The sequence below is a fragment of the Mus musculus genome, chromosome 15, assembly GCF_000001635.26.
Source record: "Mus musculus strain C57BL/6J chromosome 15, GRCm38.p6 C57BL/6J".
In the NCBI taxonomy this organism is placed as follows: Eukaryota; Metazoa; Chordata; class Mammalia; order Rodentia; family Muridae; genus Mus; species Mus musculus.
Window position 1 is genome coordinate 10,542,675 of NC_000081.6, and position 17,032 is coordinate 10,559,706.

Consider the following 17,032-nt stretch of genomic DNA (forward strand, 5'->3'; position numbering starts at 1 on the left):
TATGCCTTCAATCCCAGCAGTGAGGGGCAGTCAGATGTCCTTGATTTGGGAATTCACCTTTTCTTTTGTGGTGGGACAGGGTGTTATGTAACCCAGGCTAGCCTTGAACTTGCTCTGTGGTTTGGCTTGTGATCTGCCTGTTGCTCGAGCTTCCTGGCTGCTGTGGGTTACAAGCACATGAGACTGTGCAATAATCATTTTAGGATAGAGTATTTATTTCTATGATGGTAAAGCTAAAGCCAAGCTCGCACTTGGAAGATGGAGACAGAAGGATCAGGAATTCAACTTCATCCTCAACTACATGGTAAATTGGAGGCCAGCCTGGGCTATAAAATACAACATCTTTAAAGAAGTTAGAGGTCTATGAAGTGGCAAACATTGAGGACTCATTTCCAACCTGATTTCCTGTCACCACAAACACACCCTATTGTGTTTTTCTTTTCTTTCTTGTATACTTTGTCTATCCCCATCTTATTTATGCAGAAAGAACTGAATTCTTTTTTTTTTTACTTTTTCTGCATTTATTGACATCATGTATATTTTTAAAATATTTTTATTACATATTTTCCTCAATTACATTTCCAATGCTATCCCAAAAGTCCCCCATACCCTCCCCCCGACTTCCCTACCCACCCATTCCCATTTTTTTGGCCCTGGCGTTCCCCTGTACTGGGGCATATACAGTTTGCGTGTCCAATGGGCCTCTCTTTCCAGTGATGGCCGACTAGGCCATCTTTTGATACATATGCAGCTAGAGTCAAGAGCTCCGGGTTAGTTCATAATGTTGTTCCACCTATAGGGTTGCAGATCCCTTTAGCTCCTTGGGTACTTTCTCTAGCTCCTCCATTGGGAGCCCTGTGATCCATCCAATAGCTGACTGTGAGCATCCACTTCTGTGTTTGCTAGGCCCCGGCATAGTCTCACAAGAGACAGCTACATCTGGGTCCTTTCAACAAAATCTTGCTAGTGTATGCAATGGTGTCAGCGTTTGGATGCTGATTATGGGGTGGATCCCTGGATATGGCAGTCTCTAGATGGTCCATCCTTTCGTCTCAGCTCCAAACTTTGTCTCTGTAATTCCTTCCATGGGTGTTTTGTTCCCAATTCTAAGGAGGGGCATAGTGTCCACACTTCAGTCTTCATTCTTCTTGAGTTTCATGTGTTTAGCAAATTGTATCTTATATCTTGGGTATCCTAGGTTTTGGGCTAATATCCACTATCAGTGAGTACATATTGTGTGAGTTCCTTTGTGAATGTGTTACCTCACTCAGGATGATGCCCTCCAGGTCCATTCATTTGGCTAGGAATTTCATAAATTCATTCTTTTTAATAGCTGAGTAGCACTCCATTGTGTAAATGTACCACATTTTCTGTATCCATTCCTCTGCTGAGGGGCATCTGGGTTCTTTCCAGCTTCTGGCTATTATAAATAAGGCTGCTATGAACATAGTGGAGCATGTGTAATTGTGTACTTCACTGTGATTCCAGTTTCCCTAAAGATTCATTCCGATATTTCCCTGAGAGTTTATAGAGGCCTCCCATATCCTTTAATAAGTCATACCCCTTTATGTTTGCATTCTTGTTCTCCATGATAAATTCTTCATTGTTTATCATATTTCTGTGCCATAAGCAATCTTCAAAAAATAGCCTTATCTATATGACCCAAGTGGGTACTTAGAAAAGATTCCTGGGCGTGGGACTTGACTTTAAAATGATCTTTTCCTCACACATTCCTGACTCCTTACCTATTCTACCCATTCAGTCTAGGGTTAGCCTTAGTATTAGATGCAGATAACTTAGAGAGTTTCCACTCGACTACCACTGTGGGATGAGTTTTGTGAGAGGGATGCTTTGATATTTTCATCAGCTTGCTGAAAACTCTCTAGCAGCCATCCCTGCCTCCTATGTCAGCACAAAGGTCTTGGCCCATATTTAAGAGCCATGCTTTTATCTGTCCAGCACACTCTCCTTTCCAAGTTCATCTCCCTGCTCCAAATCGTGGTTAGATGGGTTATTTCCCTGCTGTCTAAACAGATGCTGCACAGTGCTCTGCTAAGCCTTCACCTCTGCCCTGGTCTTTCATTTGAATATAATCTCCACAACTCAGTTTCTTCTATCAGCCACACCCTATTCATTTCCTCTATTCTTTCTTGAAAGCTCTCTCTCTCTCTCTCTCTCTCTCTCTCTCTCTCTCTCTCTCACACACACACACACACACACACACATACACACACACACACACACACACACACACACACACACACACACACCATCTACTACTTTCTGCCTCAGCCAGGAATGACTTCGCTCAACCTTTCCAAGGGCTTTTATTAGATTTCACTGATCTTAAATGCCTGCTATCATAGGTCTCTGGGTAGCTCACTTCACCTAAGGGCGGCTCCACATGATAGTCTCAGCGTGTCCCTCCTGAGATCTCTTTTGTGTATTCATTTCTCACAGACTGTTTAATAACGGGCTGTTTACTGAGAGATCAGCTCTTGGACCTGACATCCCTATTCCAACGCAGGAACGTACACAGAGTGAAATGAAGAAAACGGGTCTGATCTCTGTAAAACTTGCCCATGTGCAGCCAGGTCTGAGCACACTACATGGATGTTCCCTTCTTCCCCACAGCAGGCGGATTCATATAGTCTGCCCATCTGTCCATTTTACAAGTCGTTATGGGATTAGTAGCAACAAAAGTATCCCAGAAGGTCCTTTATGCTTCTCAATGGTCTATGATATTGACAGCCCTGTTTAGTCCACGGGCCAAACACTAAAAAAAGCTTACGAGAGAGACTAGGTAAAGACTACGGCTGAAATCTGAGATATGGACCCACTCCCAAAGAAAGGGCACAATCAGTGTACTCTAGAAAAACTCTTGTTTGGGTGCCAGGGACTCAGGTTCCAAGTCTAGGTACACCTTTGTAACTAGAAAATCCTCCCATCTAGAGAAACACAAACAAAACAAAACACTCTCCTTCACAGAATTTCTTTATTCTAACTTTTTATCCCAGATGTAGTTTTCTGCTCACGTAGCAGGAAGAACTGCGAATTTCAGAGAAAAGGTTGTCGACACCATGTTTTCTGAGCTCACGCCCTTCCTCATTTAGACTCAGCTCTGAGTTGACTTGGAAAGGTAAAGCTCAAAGTCAGTTTTTATGGCTGACAATGCAAAGGGACATGGGACACGCTTAATGTATAGCCTGACCATGGTTGTCTTCCACCCGCGCCATAAGAAACAGCCTCTGGCGTTATTGTAAGATCAGACAACTCACCCTTTCTGGTTCATACCGTCTGTCTCCTCAAGTCTGAATTCAGTCAGATAGTCTCTTGGGTAGTGACTGTGAATCCAGAGACAGAGCTTTTATCCAGAACAGTGACCCAACTTCCAATTTCATTGGGTTCCCAGCCTCGACTACCAACGGCCAGTGCGGAGACAGACCATACTTCCTGTGGAAACGCTGGGTCCTCCCTGCACTTCCAAGACACAGCCCTTCCATTTTGTTTTCTGTCTCTTCTGCAGCCCATTCCTAACACTCTTGCTTCCTGCTCTCATGCCATCTGCCCTCTTTCATCCTCGTTTCATATACTTTCTCTGATCAAGCTTGTCCAAGCCGATGGCTTTCACTGCTACTCTCGACTGCTCTCCCCCGACTCACGTTCTCCTAGCTGCTGATCTACCTTTCAGTGGCCAACTGTCCTAGTTTGCTTTCCATCGTTGGCTAAACATCCTAAGCAGAGGCACCATGGGGAGAAAGTTTTATTCGGCTTTCAGGAAGCGCTCTCACCCTCTGGGTCTGAAGAGAGCACACAATATTCTGAATAAGGAGTTTCATAGAGAATGTCCACTTCCTAGTCCCACTCACCCTTGTTCCAGAAGTGCCTCAATCTCTTAAGACTGAGCTCTTACTAAAGAGTTCTGAACTTAGAACATTCACTCAGGTTCCAGTTTCAGCAACTGGACCCCAGCTGGTAACCTGTGCCAGAACAGGGTAACTGTAAAGGGTTTCTCTGTGTAGTCATGGCTGTCCTGGAACTCTCTGTGAACCACAAGGAGTAGACCAGGTAGCCTCAGAGATCTGTTGGCCTCTGCCTCATAGATGTTGGGATTAAGGGCATACACCATCATCACCACCTAGCAGCCTTCAAGGGATTGATGAGGACTAAAAAATACTTCCTTGGCACATAGTGAATATTCAATAACTATTATCATCATCATCTTCTTTTTTCCCTCCTTCCCTTTCTCCCTCTTGCTCCAGCCTCCCTCACTCCTGGCCCCCGCTCACTCCGGGCCATCATCATCTTCTCTATTACTAAAGTACACTGTCTCCTTTGTCCATGGAGTTCCCACATTCTCTTTATGCAGTGTGGTGTGGAGTTAAGTGGGGCGTCCTCCGAGTCATCCTAGCCCCCCTCCCCCCAGGGGATGTCTAGGTTTGGCCTCACGGGCCAGCGTGTCAAAATCTGGCTGGGGAAACCAAGTACCTCTCAGTGTCAGGTAACCATACGCCAGGTTGGCTAAAGCCTGTGCACATTTCCAATGTTCTTTCCCAAAAACAATCTGAGAGAGGATGAAACACCGAATCAGCTCCTTGTTTGCTTTGGTGCTCTGCAAAGAGGGGAGAGGCATTTTAGGGATGGAAGACAAGCTGGGGCCCCACTAGAGGGTAGCATGGCATTGGCATGGCATTCTTGCCCCCTCTCATCACACTGAGTCTGCTTGGCTCCACCTCCTACGTGTACCCTAAAACCAAGTTCTTCTTTCCACTTTGAGACCCACTCCCATCTTTTATATGACTCAACAGTACACTCTCCTAACTGCTGCCACCCTGGTCCTCCATGCTCTTCCAATAGCCAGAGAGCTTCCTTTAGCACTTCATCATGGAAGACTTTCATTACGGCTAGAGAGTGAGGCGCATGGCTCCATCAGTTTCCTGAGTGTTGTACTGTCAGTCCTATGCAAGCCTATACCCCTTCCTCTCTACTCTCACCTTCCATTACACTGAAGAAAGACTATATTAGTTCATCTATTAATATGTCAAAAAGATGTGGGATTAGAAAGAACCATAAAATCATTGTCACCAAATGTCAGCAGTGATTTCTTAATATCAAATAGTGTCATAAACCTAATTATATTGAAGTTTTTGAGGATTTCTATTGTTGTTTGGTATTTCAGACAGCTTTGCTAGGTAGCTCAGGCTAGCCTTAAAGTTATGATTCTCCTGCTTCTGCTTCCTGAGTGGTGAGTGCTACCATGCCTTTATCTTTAAAAAACATTAAGTACAATTAAGTATGCCATGGTCATCTATCAGACGGTAATATTTGTCTGTCTTGTTTCCTGATGCTAGCACACCTACATAGTTCCATTCATAAAAGAGTATAAATAATAATTTCTTCATCCTCCATCTTTGCTTCTCATATGTTAGCTGGAATACTTCTCTGCAATGCAATTCCTCAGGACTGGTGAGATGGCTGAGTAGTGAAGGCACTGGCTGCCTAAGACCGCAAGCCTAGTGATCTAAGGTTGATCTGCAGGTCCCATGTAAGAGTGGAAAGAGGACTGACTCTACAACACTGTCCTCTGCTCTCTAGACATGCACCATGATGCATGCACATGTGTGTGCGTGCCCGCATGTCCATACACATACCCCATAGGGCAGTTTGTAATGGAAAGGCAGGGTACACGGTCATTCCTTCTCCTTGCCTACCAACTTTCAGAATAAGTTCACTTGTTAGCATCCTCCAAGTGATCAACTACTGTATTATAATTATTATAAGCTTAAGTGCTTTTGAACATCTTATGTGGCAACATAATCTTTACAAAGTACATTTAGTTTATGTGGATTTCCTGTATAAATTATCATTTGTATTGTTAAATTAAATCCAACATGTTTACCTTGGCCTGCACAGCTCTGCTCGGATGCCCTACACTAATCTTGTGACTGTACACTAACTTGCTAATTTCTCTACCCGTCTCCTTTCTCACCTTCCTCCTGCTGTTACACACACACCGCTCAGTTGACCCTGAATAGGGCAGAATAGCTTTCATTGTGGGGCCCTGCTAGCTAGTGATGCACTTTTGAGGATTTTGGTTTCTCCACTTTCACTTTGTTCTCCTCACGGGCTATCCTTGGCTACTGTTCTAAAAATTACTCACCAATTCTTACCCATCTTATTTTTAATACAAAGTACCCCCGTCTGATACTGCTGGTTTTTTTTTTTTTAACTATCTCCCCAAATGACTATAATTTCCATAAGAAGTTTATTCCTGTTGGGCATAGTGACTCATACCTTCAATCTCAGCCTTTAGGAGGCAGAGGCAGATGCATGTCTATAAGTTAAGGGTCAGCATGGTCTACATAGTGAGTTCCAGGGCAGCCAGAGCTACACAGTGAGACCCTGACTCAGAGAGAGAGAGGGAGGGAGAGAGAGAGAGAGAGAGAGAGAGAGAGAGAGAGAGTTTATCCTTCACATTTACTGTTTTAAGTCTGTGCACTGAAGATGTCTATGTTCAGCATCCAATGAGTGGATCGTCTTTTGTGATAAGGATGGAGTAAGGCAAAGAGCTCAGCAGAAAGCTCTAGAAATGATGAAATGCGTGTGTCGCCATGCATGCGTGCGTCGCCATGCATTCCTGTGACGTTACATAGTCACCCACTGGCTACCATGGTCAACAAACCCAGACATCAGTTTTCAGATGAAAGGGAACACCACGTTAAAGGACCAAGAGCTAGAGTCCCAGCACGATGGTGATGTTCACCGGCTGGATGCTGCTGTGGGGACGCTCACCCAAATCCCAGCTTCCTTTCCTGAAATTTGGGAGCCTATACAATCTGCCTAAAAGAGTTCTTGTAAGAAAATAGTTAGGTCATGTTCACATGATCCAAGTTTGTTAAAAGTTATCAAATTATATTCCACTTAAAATACAGTAACACTTCCTATGGGTCCACAGACTGGCTCCCCCTGGCTCCCACATTTTCTTCCTTACCCAGGTACTTCATCTGAATCTAATGATGCAAGCCACTGGCAGAGGGCATTTCCCAATACTTCAGAAATATCCAGTCAGCATTTTGAAGAGTTCATTATGTGCTAACCATATCAAACATTAAGTTCTATTTTGAGTATAAAACAAAATACTGGAACCCCAGAAGCTCTGAATTAGACTGGCTGGTCACTCACAGTATGAATCACCCCATACAATCCTTGTCCTAGGGAAGAAGACACAACTAGTGGATGCTTTAAAAGCCACCCCTCCACTGTGGCTTATGGCAGTAGCTTGCCCTTCAGTGCTGTGACTATTGGATTGAGTGACATATAAGTCCTACGATATAAATATTTCCATTATCTAAACTGGCTAAGTAAGGCTTTTCAAACCTTCAAAACCTTTTGCTATGCTGGTTAATCCTTTTTGCTGACTTGATACAAAAATCTAGAGTTACCTGGGAAGAGTGGCTCTCAACTGGGGACTGCTTAGATCAGAATGGCCTCTTGTGCATGTCTATGGAGAACTGTCTTGATTGCTAGTCAATGCAGGAGGAGGGTCCAGCCCACTGTGGGCAGAAAAGGCCTAGGCAGGTGAGTCTGGAGTCTATAAGAAAGCTAGCTGAGCATGAAAGAGAGCCAAACTAGAAAGCATGTTTTCTCCATGGTTGCTGCCTGTGCCCCGCTTGAGTTCCTGCCTCACCTTCCCCCAGTGATGGGCTGTTCCTTACAAGTGTAAGACAAAGAAACCTTTTCCTCTGAGTTGCTTTGGGTCATGGTGCTTATTACAGCAACAGAAAGCAAAGACGTACACTTACACGGTGTTGAAGGTAGTACTGTTCTGCTTACAGAACTGATATTTCCAGAACGCGTGTGCGAACTGAGGAAGACCTAAGCTGTGGTGATTGTCTACTCAAAGTTCTCTGGACAGTTTTCAGAGGCAGGCTTACAGATATCCACTAGTGGCATCAACATTACTTGCCTCTAAGGCCTTCTCAGCCTTCTCTGAGCCCTCTCCCTGTTTTCCTCACACAAGCTTTAGAATCACTTTACTGTGATCATGAATGGCTGGAAGTCAGTGTATGAACCTCTCAGTTGATAAATTACAGTCTATAGCAGGCTGGTGGCTATGTCTTAATGAGGAAAGCCAATGTGTTGCTATCTCAAGATTCTAGATTTTGGACACGTTGTTTATATGTTTATTCAGAGATCTGGATTCCCGAGTCCTTGACTTGGCTTTAGAAATGCTTGGAACCTTCATCTGGATGCTCACCTGGGCTACTTTTCTGCTTCTCATCCTTTGATTTATGGTCCATTCTATTGTGGCCATAGCACCCTACCTATAACAAGTGTCTCCTTGACCACCCCCATTCTTGGCTTCCTGCTTCATTATCCCGACTCTCTTCTCACCCAAGGATCATCTTGCAACCTTGATAAAGGACTAAAAGACTTTTCAAGTAACACTAATCCAGTGGCAACTGTATATGGCAAACACTGAATTTTTAGTTAAATGCTTTGTTAAAAAGTTAAAAGCATAAGCCCTCTTGTGAGGACCATACAATGAAGAGGAGAACTGGAGGGTAGACTGGCTCCCAGACTATCCTTCGCTATGTTCCCTCCTGGTAACAACCCATAATATTCTCCTCTCATGCTTCATCCTACAGTAAAGGCAGGCTATCTGATATCCTGTGCATGCTTTCAAATGACAACCTGAACCCAGTAAAGGTTTTGTTTACTCACCATTTTGCTGTTAATGAATTGATTAATTTTCTTCTGGGACTGAGCTAACTTTTTTTTGGGAATAGACAGACAGTCAACGGTCATCCCCGCTTCCTGATGTGCAGTGTCTTCCTCAGTCTCCTCACAGTAACAAGTAGAGAACAAGTCATCTGTTTCTTGTGCTGGGATTCCAGTTTGCTGTGACCTGAAGGCAGCAGAGGGACAAGGATCAGGATTCTCAGAAAGACAACACAGAGGCTCAAGTGTCCACCGCCGGGGACAGTAACTTGCTGTCTAAGTTCAGTTTTAAATAAGGATGTACAGTAAACACACACTACTCTCAAGACCTAGCTTCTAAGCCAGCAGTGTGGGAGCTCAAAGTAAACATGCCATCTTGCATTAGAGTCCCAGTCCCTCTGCTTGTAAAGCAGGTAACCTTACATAAGCCATTGTGTAAATGACTTCTCTGCAAATGTGGGTTAACGCAAACACCTGCTTACTGCAATTAGAAGGATCAACAGAGGTGAGGCTCACGAATCACTGTTTCAGTGAACTATAGTTTGCAAGTGTGGAAGCTATTATTTCTGCTATTGGCACTGTGATTTGGTTTTTTTCATCTAAAACAATGAGAGTGTTGAGTCAGAAGATCTTGAAGGTCCTACAATTAAGATCCTGGCCATGCCAGACCCCCTCCCCCAGGAGCTCCCGTGGACTGGACCACCAAACAAAGAATACATATGGAGGGACCCATGGCGCTGGCTGCGTATGTGGCAGAGGGTGGCCTTGTTGGACACCAGTGGGAGGAGAGGCCCTTGGGCCTGAGGGTGTTTGATGCCCCAATATAGGGGAATGCCAGCATGGGAAGATGGGAGTGGGTGGGTGGGTGGGGGAGCACCCTCATAGAGGCAGGGGGAGGAGGGAAGGGATAGGGAGTTTCCGAAGGGGAGACCTGGAAAGGAGAAAACATTTGAGATGTAAATAAAGAAAATTAAAAAAAAAAAGATGTGGGCTTCTTATGAAATCCATATTAAAGACAAAAAGATCCTGGCCATGAAAGGGATTGATACAGTAAACTGAGGGATGGGGCCTAACATTTTGCAGGCCAGCTGACTTCACAGCTCCTCTTCCATATACCTCAAAACCATCATCCTGGAATTTGTAATCAACCAGAAAGAGTGCAGCTTTCGGCAAGAGAGAACCAACCACCTGCTAGGTCAAGTGCAGACTGAGACACAAGTGGTTCTTTTGTTGTGTTAGAAAAAGAAATCAATGTGGTAAGAAAGAACCAAGTTACAAGTTCTTCAGGAACAACCACACGCATGTGCACAGACAATCTAGACAACCACCTCTGACAGCAACGCTGATAGCCGTTATGACGTAGGTAGCGAGAAGTGTACACAGAGACAAAAGCGAGGGCCCTAACGTCGCCAGAAGAATGAGAGTGATCTGAAATAAACCGAATTCTGACATTATAAGAGGAATAATATTTAGAAATGCCCCCCTCATTGGAATCATTTTTGTATTCACAATGCTTTTAAGAGTACTGACATGGGGCTGGAGAGATGGCTCAGCAGTTAAGAGCACTGGCACTGACTGCTCTTCCAAAGGTCATGAGTTCAAATCCCAGCAACCACATGGTGGCTCACAGCCATCTGTAGTGAGATCTGATGCTCTCTTCTGATGTGTCTGAAGACAGCTACGGTGTACTTACATATAATAAATAAATAAATCTAAAAAAAAAAAAAAGTCCAGACACTGAAAACTTTTTAAAATAAAGAGCCCCTACAATTGCTCTTGCCTATAATGCCAGGAGGCCCAAGCAGAATTAGGAGTTCAAGACCAGTATGAGCTCCAAAACAAGATTGTCTCAACAAAACAAAACAAAACAAGAACAACAACAACAAGAACAACAAACGGTCCTTTTACACTGATTACTGGGGTGCTGCGTATTTCCTGTTCTCTTTAAGTGTTCAAGTGTTATCTTTTGCTCCAAGTTTGAAAACTTACATAAAATCCAGTCAGAGTCTTCTTTCAAATGATATCCCCAGAGACAAGCAGGCGTGCAGGTCATGTGGACAGAGGAGCACTTTGTCAGGCCAGGGAGGACTGACCTTGCTCTAGATGAACATGCTTTCAGTAGACCATGAGAGAGGCTGCTGTTTGGAAGGCAAGTGATGAAGTGAACTCTTCTCATCTGTCTACTGAATGCTCTACCTGCCTTCTGGACACAGCCTGGGCATCTGCTAGGAAATGTCTCTCAGAAGCAGTGACCAAAACATTCCACTTCAACTGTCTATGTGTATCATATGTACTTTAAGGGGATTCTCCGGTGATAGGTTTTTCTGTGCCGTTTTACAAAGCTCTTTAATGTTAGTTGTCCTTCTCCATATGTCCGCCTCTACCTTCCCACCGTTTCCCTCCTCGTGCTCCAATTAACCCTTCCTGTTCTGTTGCTTCCCTTACTACCACTGGGTTCTCTCTCCCCTTTCTCAAAAGCTCTTCTCCATGGCCTCTTACTAATTTCCTGACATCTTTGGGTATTACAAAGGAAACATACATCATTGAAGATCCAAAGGTAATATCCACAAGTGAGAGGAAAACATATGACATTTGTACTTTCTGGGTCTTGTTTCCCTCACTCAGAGTGACTGTTTCCAATTCCACCCACTCACCTGTGCATTTCATAATACTATTTTCTGAACAACTGAATAACATTCCATTGTGTAAATGGACCACATTTTCACTATCAATTCGTTAGCCAATGGACATCAAAGCTGTGTCCACTTCCTGACTACTGTGAATAGAGCAGCAATGAACATCAATGAGCAGCTATCTCTGAAGTAAGATTATATAGTCCTATAGGTTATATGCCCAAAAGAAGTATGGCTGGATCATGTGGTAAGGGAAATGTAAATGGTGTTACCCTATAATAGGGTGACAAGGATTTTACTAGACACAGCAGGCTAAAAAAAATCCCAGGGTCATGAATGGGCTACTTCTGGAGCTGCTGGTCAGTGAAGTCCTGCAAACAGTATGGGCTATTGAGAATGGTCTCCATAGGCTCATATATTTGAAGGTTAATCCTTAGTTGATGAACTGTTTGCCAAGGATTAGGAGGTGTGGCCTTGGAAAAGTTGTGTCCCTGGGGTTAGGAGTAGGCTTTGAGGTTTCAAAACTCTATGTCATTGCCAGTTAGCTCTCTCTGCCTCATGGTGGTGGTCAAGATGCATACTCTTGGTTGCTGCCCCAGCACCATGCATGCCTGCTTACAGCCATGCTCTCTGCCATGATAATAATGGACTCACCCTCTGAACCTGAAAGGCTTCCCAATAAACTCTTTCTTTTTAAAGTGCCTTAATCGTTGAGTCTTCTCACAGAAATAGAAAAGTGACTAATGTATTTTACACCCCTCCTCCCAAGATCTCAGGGATCACTTCAGAAGTGAGAGTGGAAGGACTTTAAGAGCCAGAGGCAGTAGATGACTACAAGGAAAGCATTTGCTGGGCACAACAGGGTGGCTGCATTTATGAACTCACAGCCATTGCAATAGCACATACAAGACCTGCACAAGCTCAACCCAGGCAAAAATCCCAGCATAGAGAGAGGATGTGGGCATGAAGTCTCAACCCTAGCTGAACTCTATTCGCACCTGGAGGTTTCTGGGAGAGGGGGTCCATTCTCTCTAAGGATGCCACTTCAGGGAATGGCTACACACCCAAGCACAACTTGGACTTGATATTATTTTGTTGTTTGTTTATAGAAGACAAAGTTGGATGGGTAGGAAAGGGGGTTGAATATACATTGTAAGAATTCTCTAGGCACTAAAAAGACACTCCAAAGGGGTTGCAAAATGTCTCCAAATTTCTATTAAAATTCAATTCACATTATAGTCTGACATTCCTCTCTCACCAAACAACACCCCCCACACACCCGCTCCCCCCCCCCTGGGAGTCTTCTTGGCCTTCTAAAGGTCAATTCCTCCGAGGCTGAGGCTGAATCACACTTATTCCTCAAATCCTAATGCCTATCCAGCTCACAGCAAATTCAAACAAATCGCTACACTGTGGACAAGAATGGTATGAAAAAGAACACGCGTCTTCGGAGTGTTTAAATACCAAGGAGCACTTGGGAAACCTGTGACAAGAGATTATAAACTCAGAACAGCTCATGGAAAGAATAGTTTCCACCCACTAGGAAATGTTCCTTGAGCTGCTTATTCCACAGATGTGGTACAGAAGTTAAATCCATTAATTCACGAAAGAGGTTACTAGTATGGTTGTTAAAAATTGTAAGCTCTAATATTTTTAATTAAGTCTTGAATGAGATTGTGCTGAGATCAAGGCAGTTGCCTTCAACTATAATCTCAAAAAAAATGTCAATCAATGAGGTCTTTGAAGGCGATTTGACAATAGCCCTGAGCTAGCTTTGAACATTCAGCTAAATAAAATAAAATAAAATAAAATAGTTAGCAATTAAGACATGACGTTTAAGATATCTCACAACAATTATTCATGACAATTGAGGTATCTCACAAGAAAGCAGAATAAAAGGAATGGCAAGTTGAATGAAAACTTCCTAGACTTGTGACACATTCTGTCTGTTGACATCATAAATATGAATCCTGATTGGTAATATATAGTTTGGTTATCCCCATGATGCTAAATTGTGAACTCTATATTTTAAAAAGGTTTATTTATCTTTATTTTATGAGTGTCTTGCTTGTATGTATGTCAGTGCACCTTGGGCATGCATGTGGAGGCCAGAAGAGGGTTTGGATCTCCTGACTGAAGTTACAGACAACTATTAGCTGTCACATGGGAGCCATGAATTGAACTCTGGTCCTTTGGAAGCATGGAGTGTGTGTGCTCTTCACTGCTGAGAGATCTCTTGAGCTTTGGAATGCTACATTTTTTAAGTCCATTTTTCACAGTTCTATAACATTTAACTTTAAGGTATTTTATGATGTATTATATAATCTCTCTCCAATGAGATAACCACTAGCCACAGGTGGCTATTATGAGTGGGAAATATGACTAGTGAATGTTAAGATCTTCTCAAAAATGGGAAAATAGGCTAAATTATTATGACTCACTATTATACAATTTTTCAGCAGTTGTATATAGTATCTTAAATATACTGAAATAAGACAGCATTAAAGTTAAATACACTTATTTATGTCCACATTTTATTATGTCTATCAGAAAAGTTTAAAGGATAGAAGCGGTTGATAGCCATTGTTCCTGCTGTATGACTACACAAGGGCCATTGTACAAAGCAGGGTTCTCATTTAAGGCTGATTCTGCCACCTGGGTGGATTTGGCAGAATTTTTGCTACTAACCAGGCATTGCTACTGGCATTTAATGGGTAAAGGCAAAGTATGCTTTGAAACCTCCCAAAGAGTTTTCTAACTCAAAATGTCAATAGTGCCAAGAGTAAGAGATCTCCATATAGAGAAATGGATAATGGTTAAAAAATAGACTACCTGTATTAAATGCCACTAACTAGCTGCACGACTTCGGCCAAACTGCTTCCACTCCCTTTGATTTATAATTAGCAGCTATATAATGCGGCCCTGATGTAGGGGAGAGGCACACAGGATCTGCTCAGTAGGACTTGTTAAAGCACTCACTGCTCTTCCAGAAGACACAAGCTCAGTTCCCAGAATTCATGTCAGGTCCTTTACAACTCTCTGTAACTACAGCACCGGGGTATCCAACATCCTCCTTTGGCATCCACAGGCATCCATTCCTCTTTCACATCCCTGCCCCTCCCTGCCTCCCCCCCACAAGACATAATTTAAAATAGTAAAAATAAATCTAAAACTGCTTTTATTTGTCCATTGCCTCTTTATTTCATGAGATCTTACTCGTTGGGTTTGTTATGTTTTTTTTTTCCCTCACTGGCTTTACTAGAGTTGTAATAATGCTTTATTTTTGTAAACCTTCATATTTTTGTAAATCTTTATTTTTGTAAATCTTTATTTTTGTAAATCTTCATAAATTAGAAAAGAAATTTTTTTCGTCCCTCTTTGAGAGGTTGTCAACCTGACTGGATGCTTAATATTAACATACAGTCCAGCTGTGGACCTTTCTCTTCTGTGGAAAGTGCTCACAGAGCTCTTGACTTGGGCTTTCCTTAAAATGGGAAGTCCTACCCTTTCTGGCCAGTGAGCTGCATCTTGTCAAGGCACTGTCAGTACTTACAGGTGGAAGCAGAAGTCCCAGTCGGCGTCATTGCTAACAGTTGGAATGCAGATGGGGTTGGCTTGCATCTTCCTACCAAGAGTCACGTGTGAGGTAAGCTTTGGGGGAAAGGGCTTAGACATCTGTTCTAATTGCCCTCCGGTGGATGCTACTGACTTTAAATTAAAAGTGCTAAATATAAATCTACAAACGGACTATGCAGACCCATGTTTAGAGACTCCTAAGAAAAACTGAAGGTGCTTATCAGGGTTAGATTTAGTTTCCCTAACTTCTACTCTAGATTACATCTCCAAAGTTCTTTTAAAAGCATTTCTTAAACCACACACCTTTTACCTCTACTGGATCATCCAAACTATGGCGACCTATTCAACCCAAATATTGTTTGGCTGCGCTAAGGAAAAGCCAAATAAAAAATTTCTTTTCCAGGAGTCATGTCACTATTTAATCGGAAGTTCTAGTTAAGAGGCTAAAACTACTTAGGCTGCTACTGTCAGCTGTTGACTAAGTGACCCCGTGGGAAGATGCGGGATGTGGTTAATAATTTGTGGAATGTATTTCTCTATATTATCCCTAACCCTTAAATGCACACCTTACTGATTAATAACACCATCCAAGTCGTACCCTGAAGAATACTGTGGTAACTTTCCTTGATCCAGGCTCCAGAACACCCAACTTTGGGGGGGAAAAAGGGTGGGGTGGGGATAGGGGGTGGACAGAAGGGCTAACTTCCCTTTTCTAAGTCCTACTTTTTTCACATTCTGAACTCTCAAAGCCCCACACACAGTTCCCACGCAGTTGCACTGGATCCTGGATGGACTAGGACACCACACTTGGCCCCCCTCTAGGACAAATCTCTCGATGCTCATCCCTGGCATTTCTATTGTTGCTTCCTAACTGTGGACGCCCCTGGAGCTCGGCTACCATCTTCCCTGCCTGCGTTCTGGGCCCCTGCTCCAGAAGCTGGTGAGCTCTTCTGGCTCACTGACACAGAAACACCTTCCCAGCCTGCTCACCGGGCCAGGCAGTTCAGACCTCTGCTACCTCGGGCCTGTGCGGGTGCCCGGGCCATGAGGAGTCTCGCTGAAGCTGGGCTTCTGGATCTGGAGACAATGCGTTGCCATGGGAATGGAACACTGCCTTAAGGTTGATGCAGGGAGCACCAAAAGGAGGCACTTTCGGCCAGCCAAGGCAAACCCTGGCGTTCATCCTTACTGCTGCTGAGTGGTCTTGCAGTGCCTTGTCGCACAAGGACATTATTTCTTGAAGATGAAGGAAGATCCCGTGGAAGAAAGGAAGGAGCTGCAGGCTTCAGGGGCCTGATGGTTTTAAAACTGCCATGTCTATGCGAGTTTTCAGCAATGATTGGCTAGCCAGTCCTCCCCTTTCCTGAAGCAACGTTCATTCTCCAGGTGTTCTAGGGTCACGGTCAGTGTTACCTCCTTGGGTAAGGGTTAGAGTCACGCTTGTTGAAGAAAACAGTACAGGGAGATTCAGGAATGGGCCAATACATGTCCAATGGTTAAGATTTCAGGGAGAAAGGCACATGTGGCAAACACCACACGCAGGTTTGTACCACAAGGTCACAGAGCACACAAGAGCACACTCGCTGTGGCACACATTTGAAAGTGATATAATGAATCATACTATGCACTAGGCTCTTAACAACTGAGCAGGTAAGTCCCTCCTGTTTTAAAAAGAACGCCTGTGGAGAAAAGCAATTCACAGTTATTTTGTATGCTTTGCATTTGTTCTTACGTATCTGGAGTGGAAATTCATCACTGACTCTAGAATGTCAAGAAAGCCTTTCGAGGCAGGAGGATTTAACTGAGTTTGCTTTCGTATGTGATAAACGCTGATGGTCTGTCAATCAAGGGTTAACTCTGTACCCTAAAGTGCCTACGTCTGGAAAGATCCCAGCCTGTCTTTTTCTCTGGTTTCTAAGAGAAGCTTCAGCATGAAATGATGGCCAGAGTGATAAACGTGGTTTCAGGATGGGAGGGTTGCCGTTTTGACTCCTAGGTTTGGTGTAGGTCCCATCCAGTGGGTATCCGTTGCTTTGACTACACTATAAGTGTACATGTACCCTTTGCTCTCTAAAGCTTCTTTGGTTCTAGGATTCTATGAA

At 43.5% G+C, this 17,032-nt stretch overlaps 1 protein-coding gene across 6 annotated transcripts in view; it reads right to left on the reverse strand.

Annotated features, from left to right (window-relative positions):
- The window catches only part of Ttc23l (tetratricopeptide repeat domain 23-like), a 61,553-nt gene extending 45,452 nt beyond the window's left edge, over window positions 1–16,101 (reverse strand). For 2 of the 6 annotated variants that reach the window (NM_001378877.1, NM_001378878.1), the window contains exons 1-4: window positions 15,921–15,995; window positions 14,908–14,979; window positions 8,725–8,908; window positions 4,489–4,612 (exon numbers count right to left, since the gene is read on the reverse strand). In NM_001378877.1, the coding sequence (NP_001365806.1) occupies window positions 4,489–4,612; window positions 8,725–8,908; window positions 14,908–14,979; window positions 15,921–15,976 (436 nt within the window). In that variant the 5' untranslated portion in view covers window positions 15,977–15,995. Of the gene's footprint in view, window positions 1–4,488; window positions 4,613–8,724; window positions 8,909–14,907; window positions 14,980–15,920 lie in introns of all 6 variants that reach the window. The other 4 variants (XM_030248814.1, XM_017316786.2, NM_001374772.1 and 1 more) reach the window with 4 other exon arrangements.
- Between the last annotated feature and the right edge of the window lie 931 nt (window positions 16,102–17,032).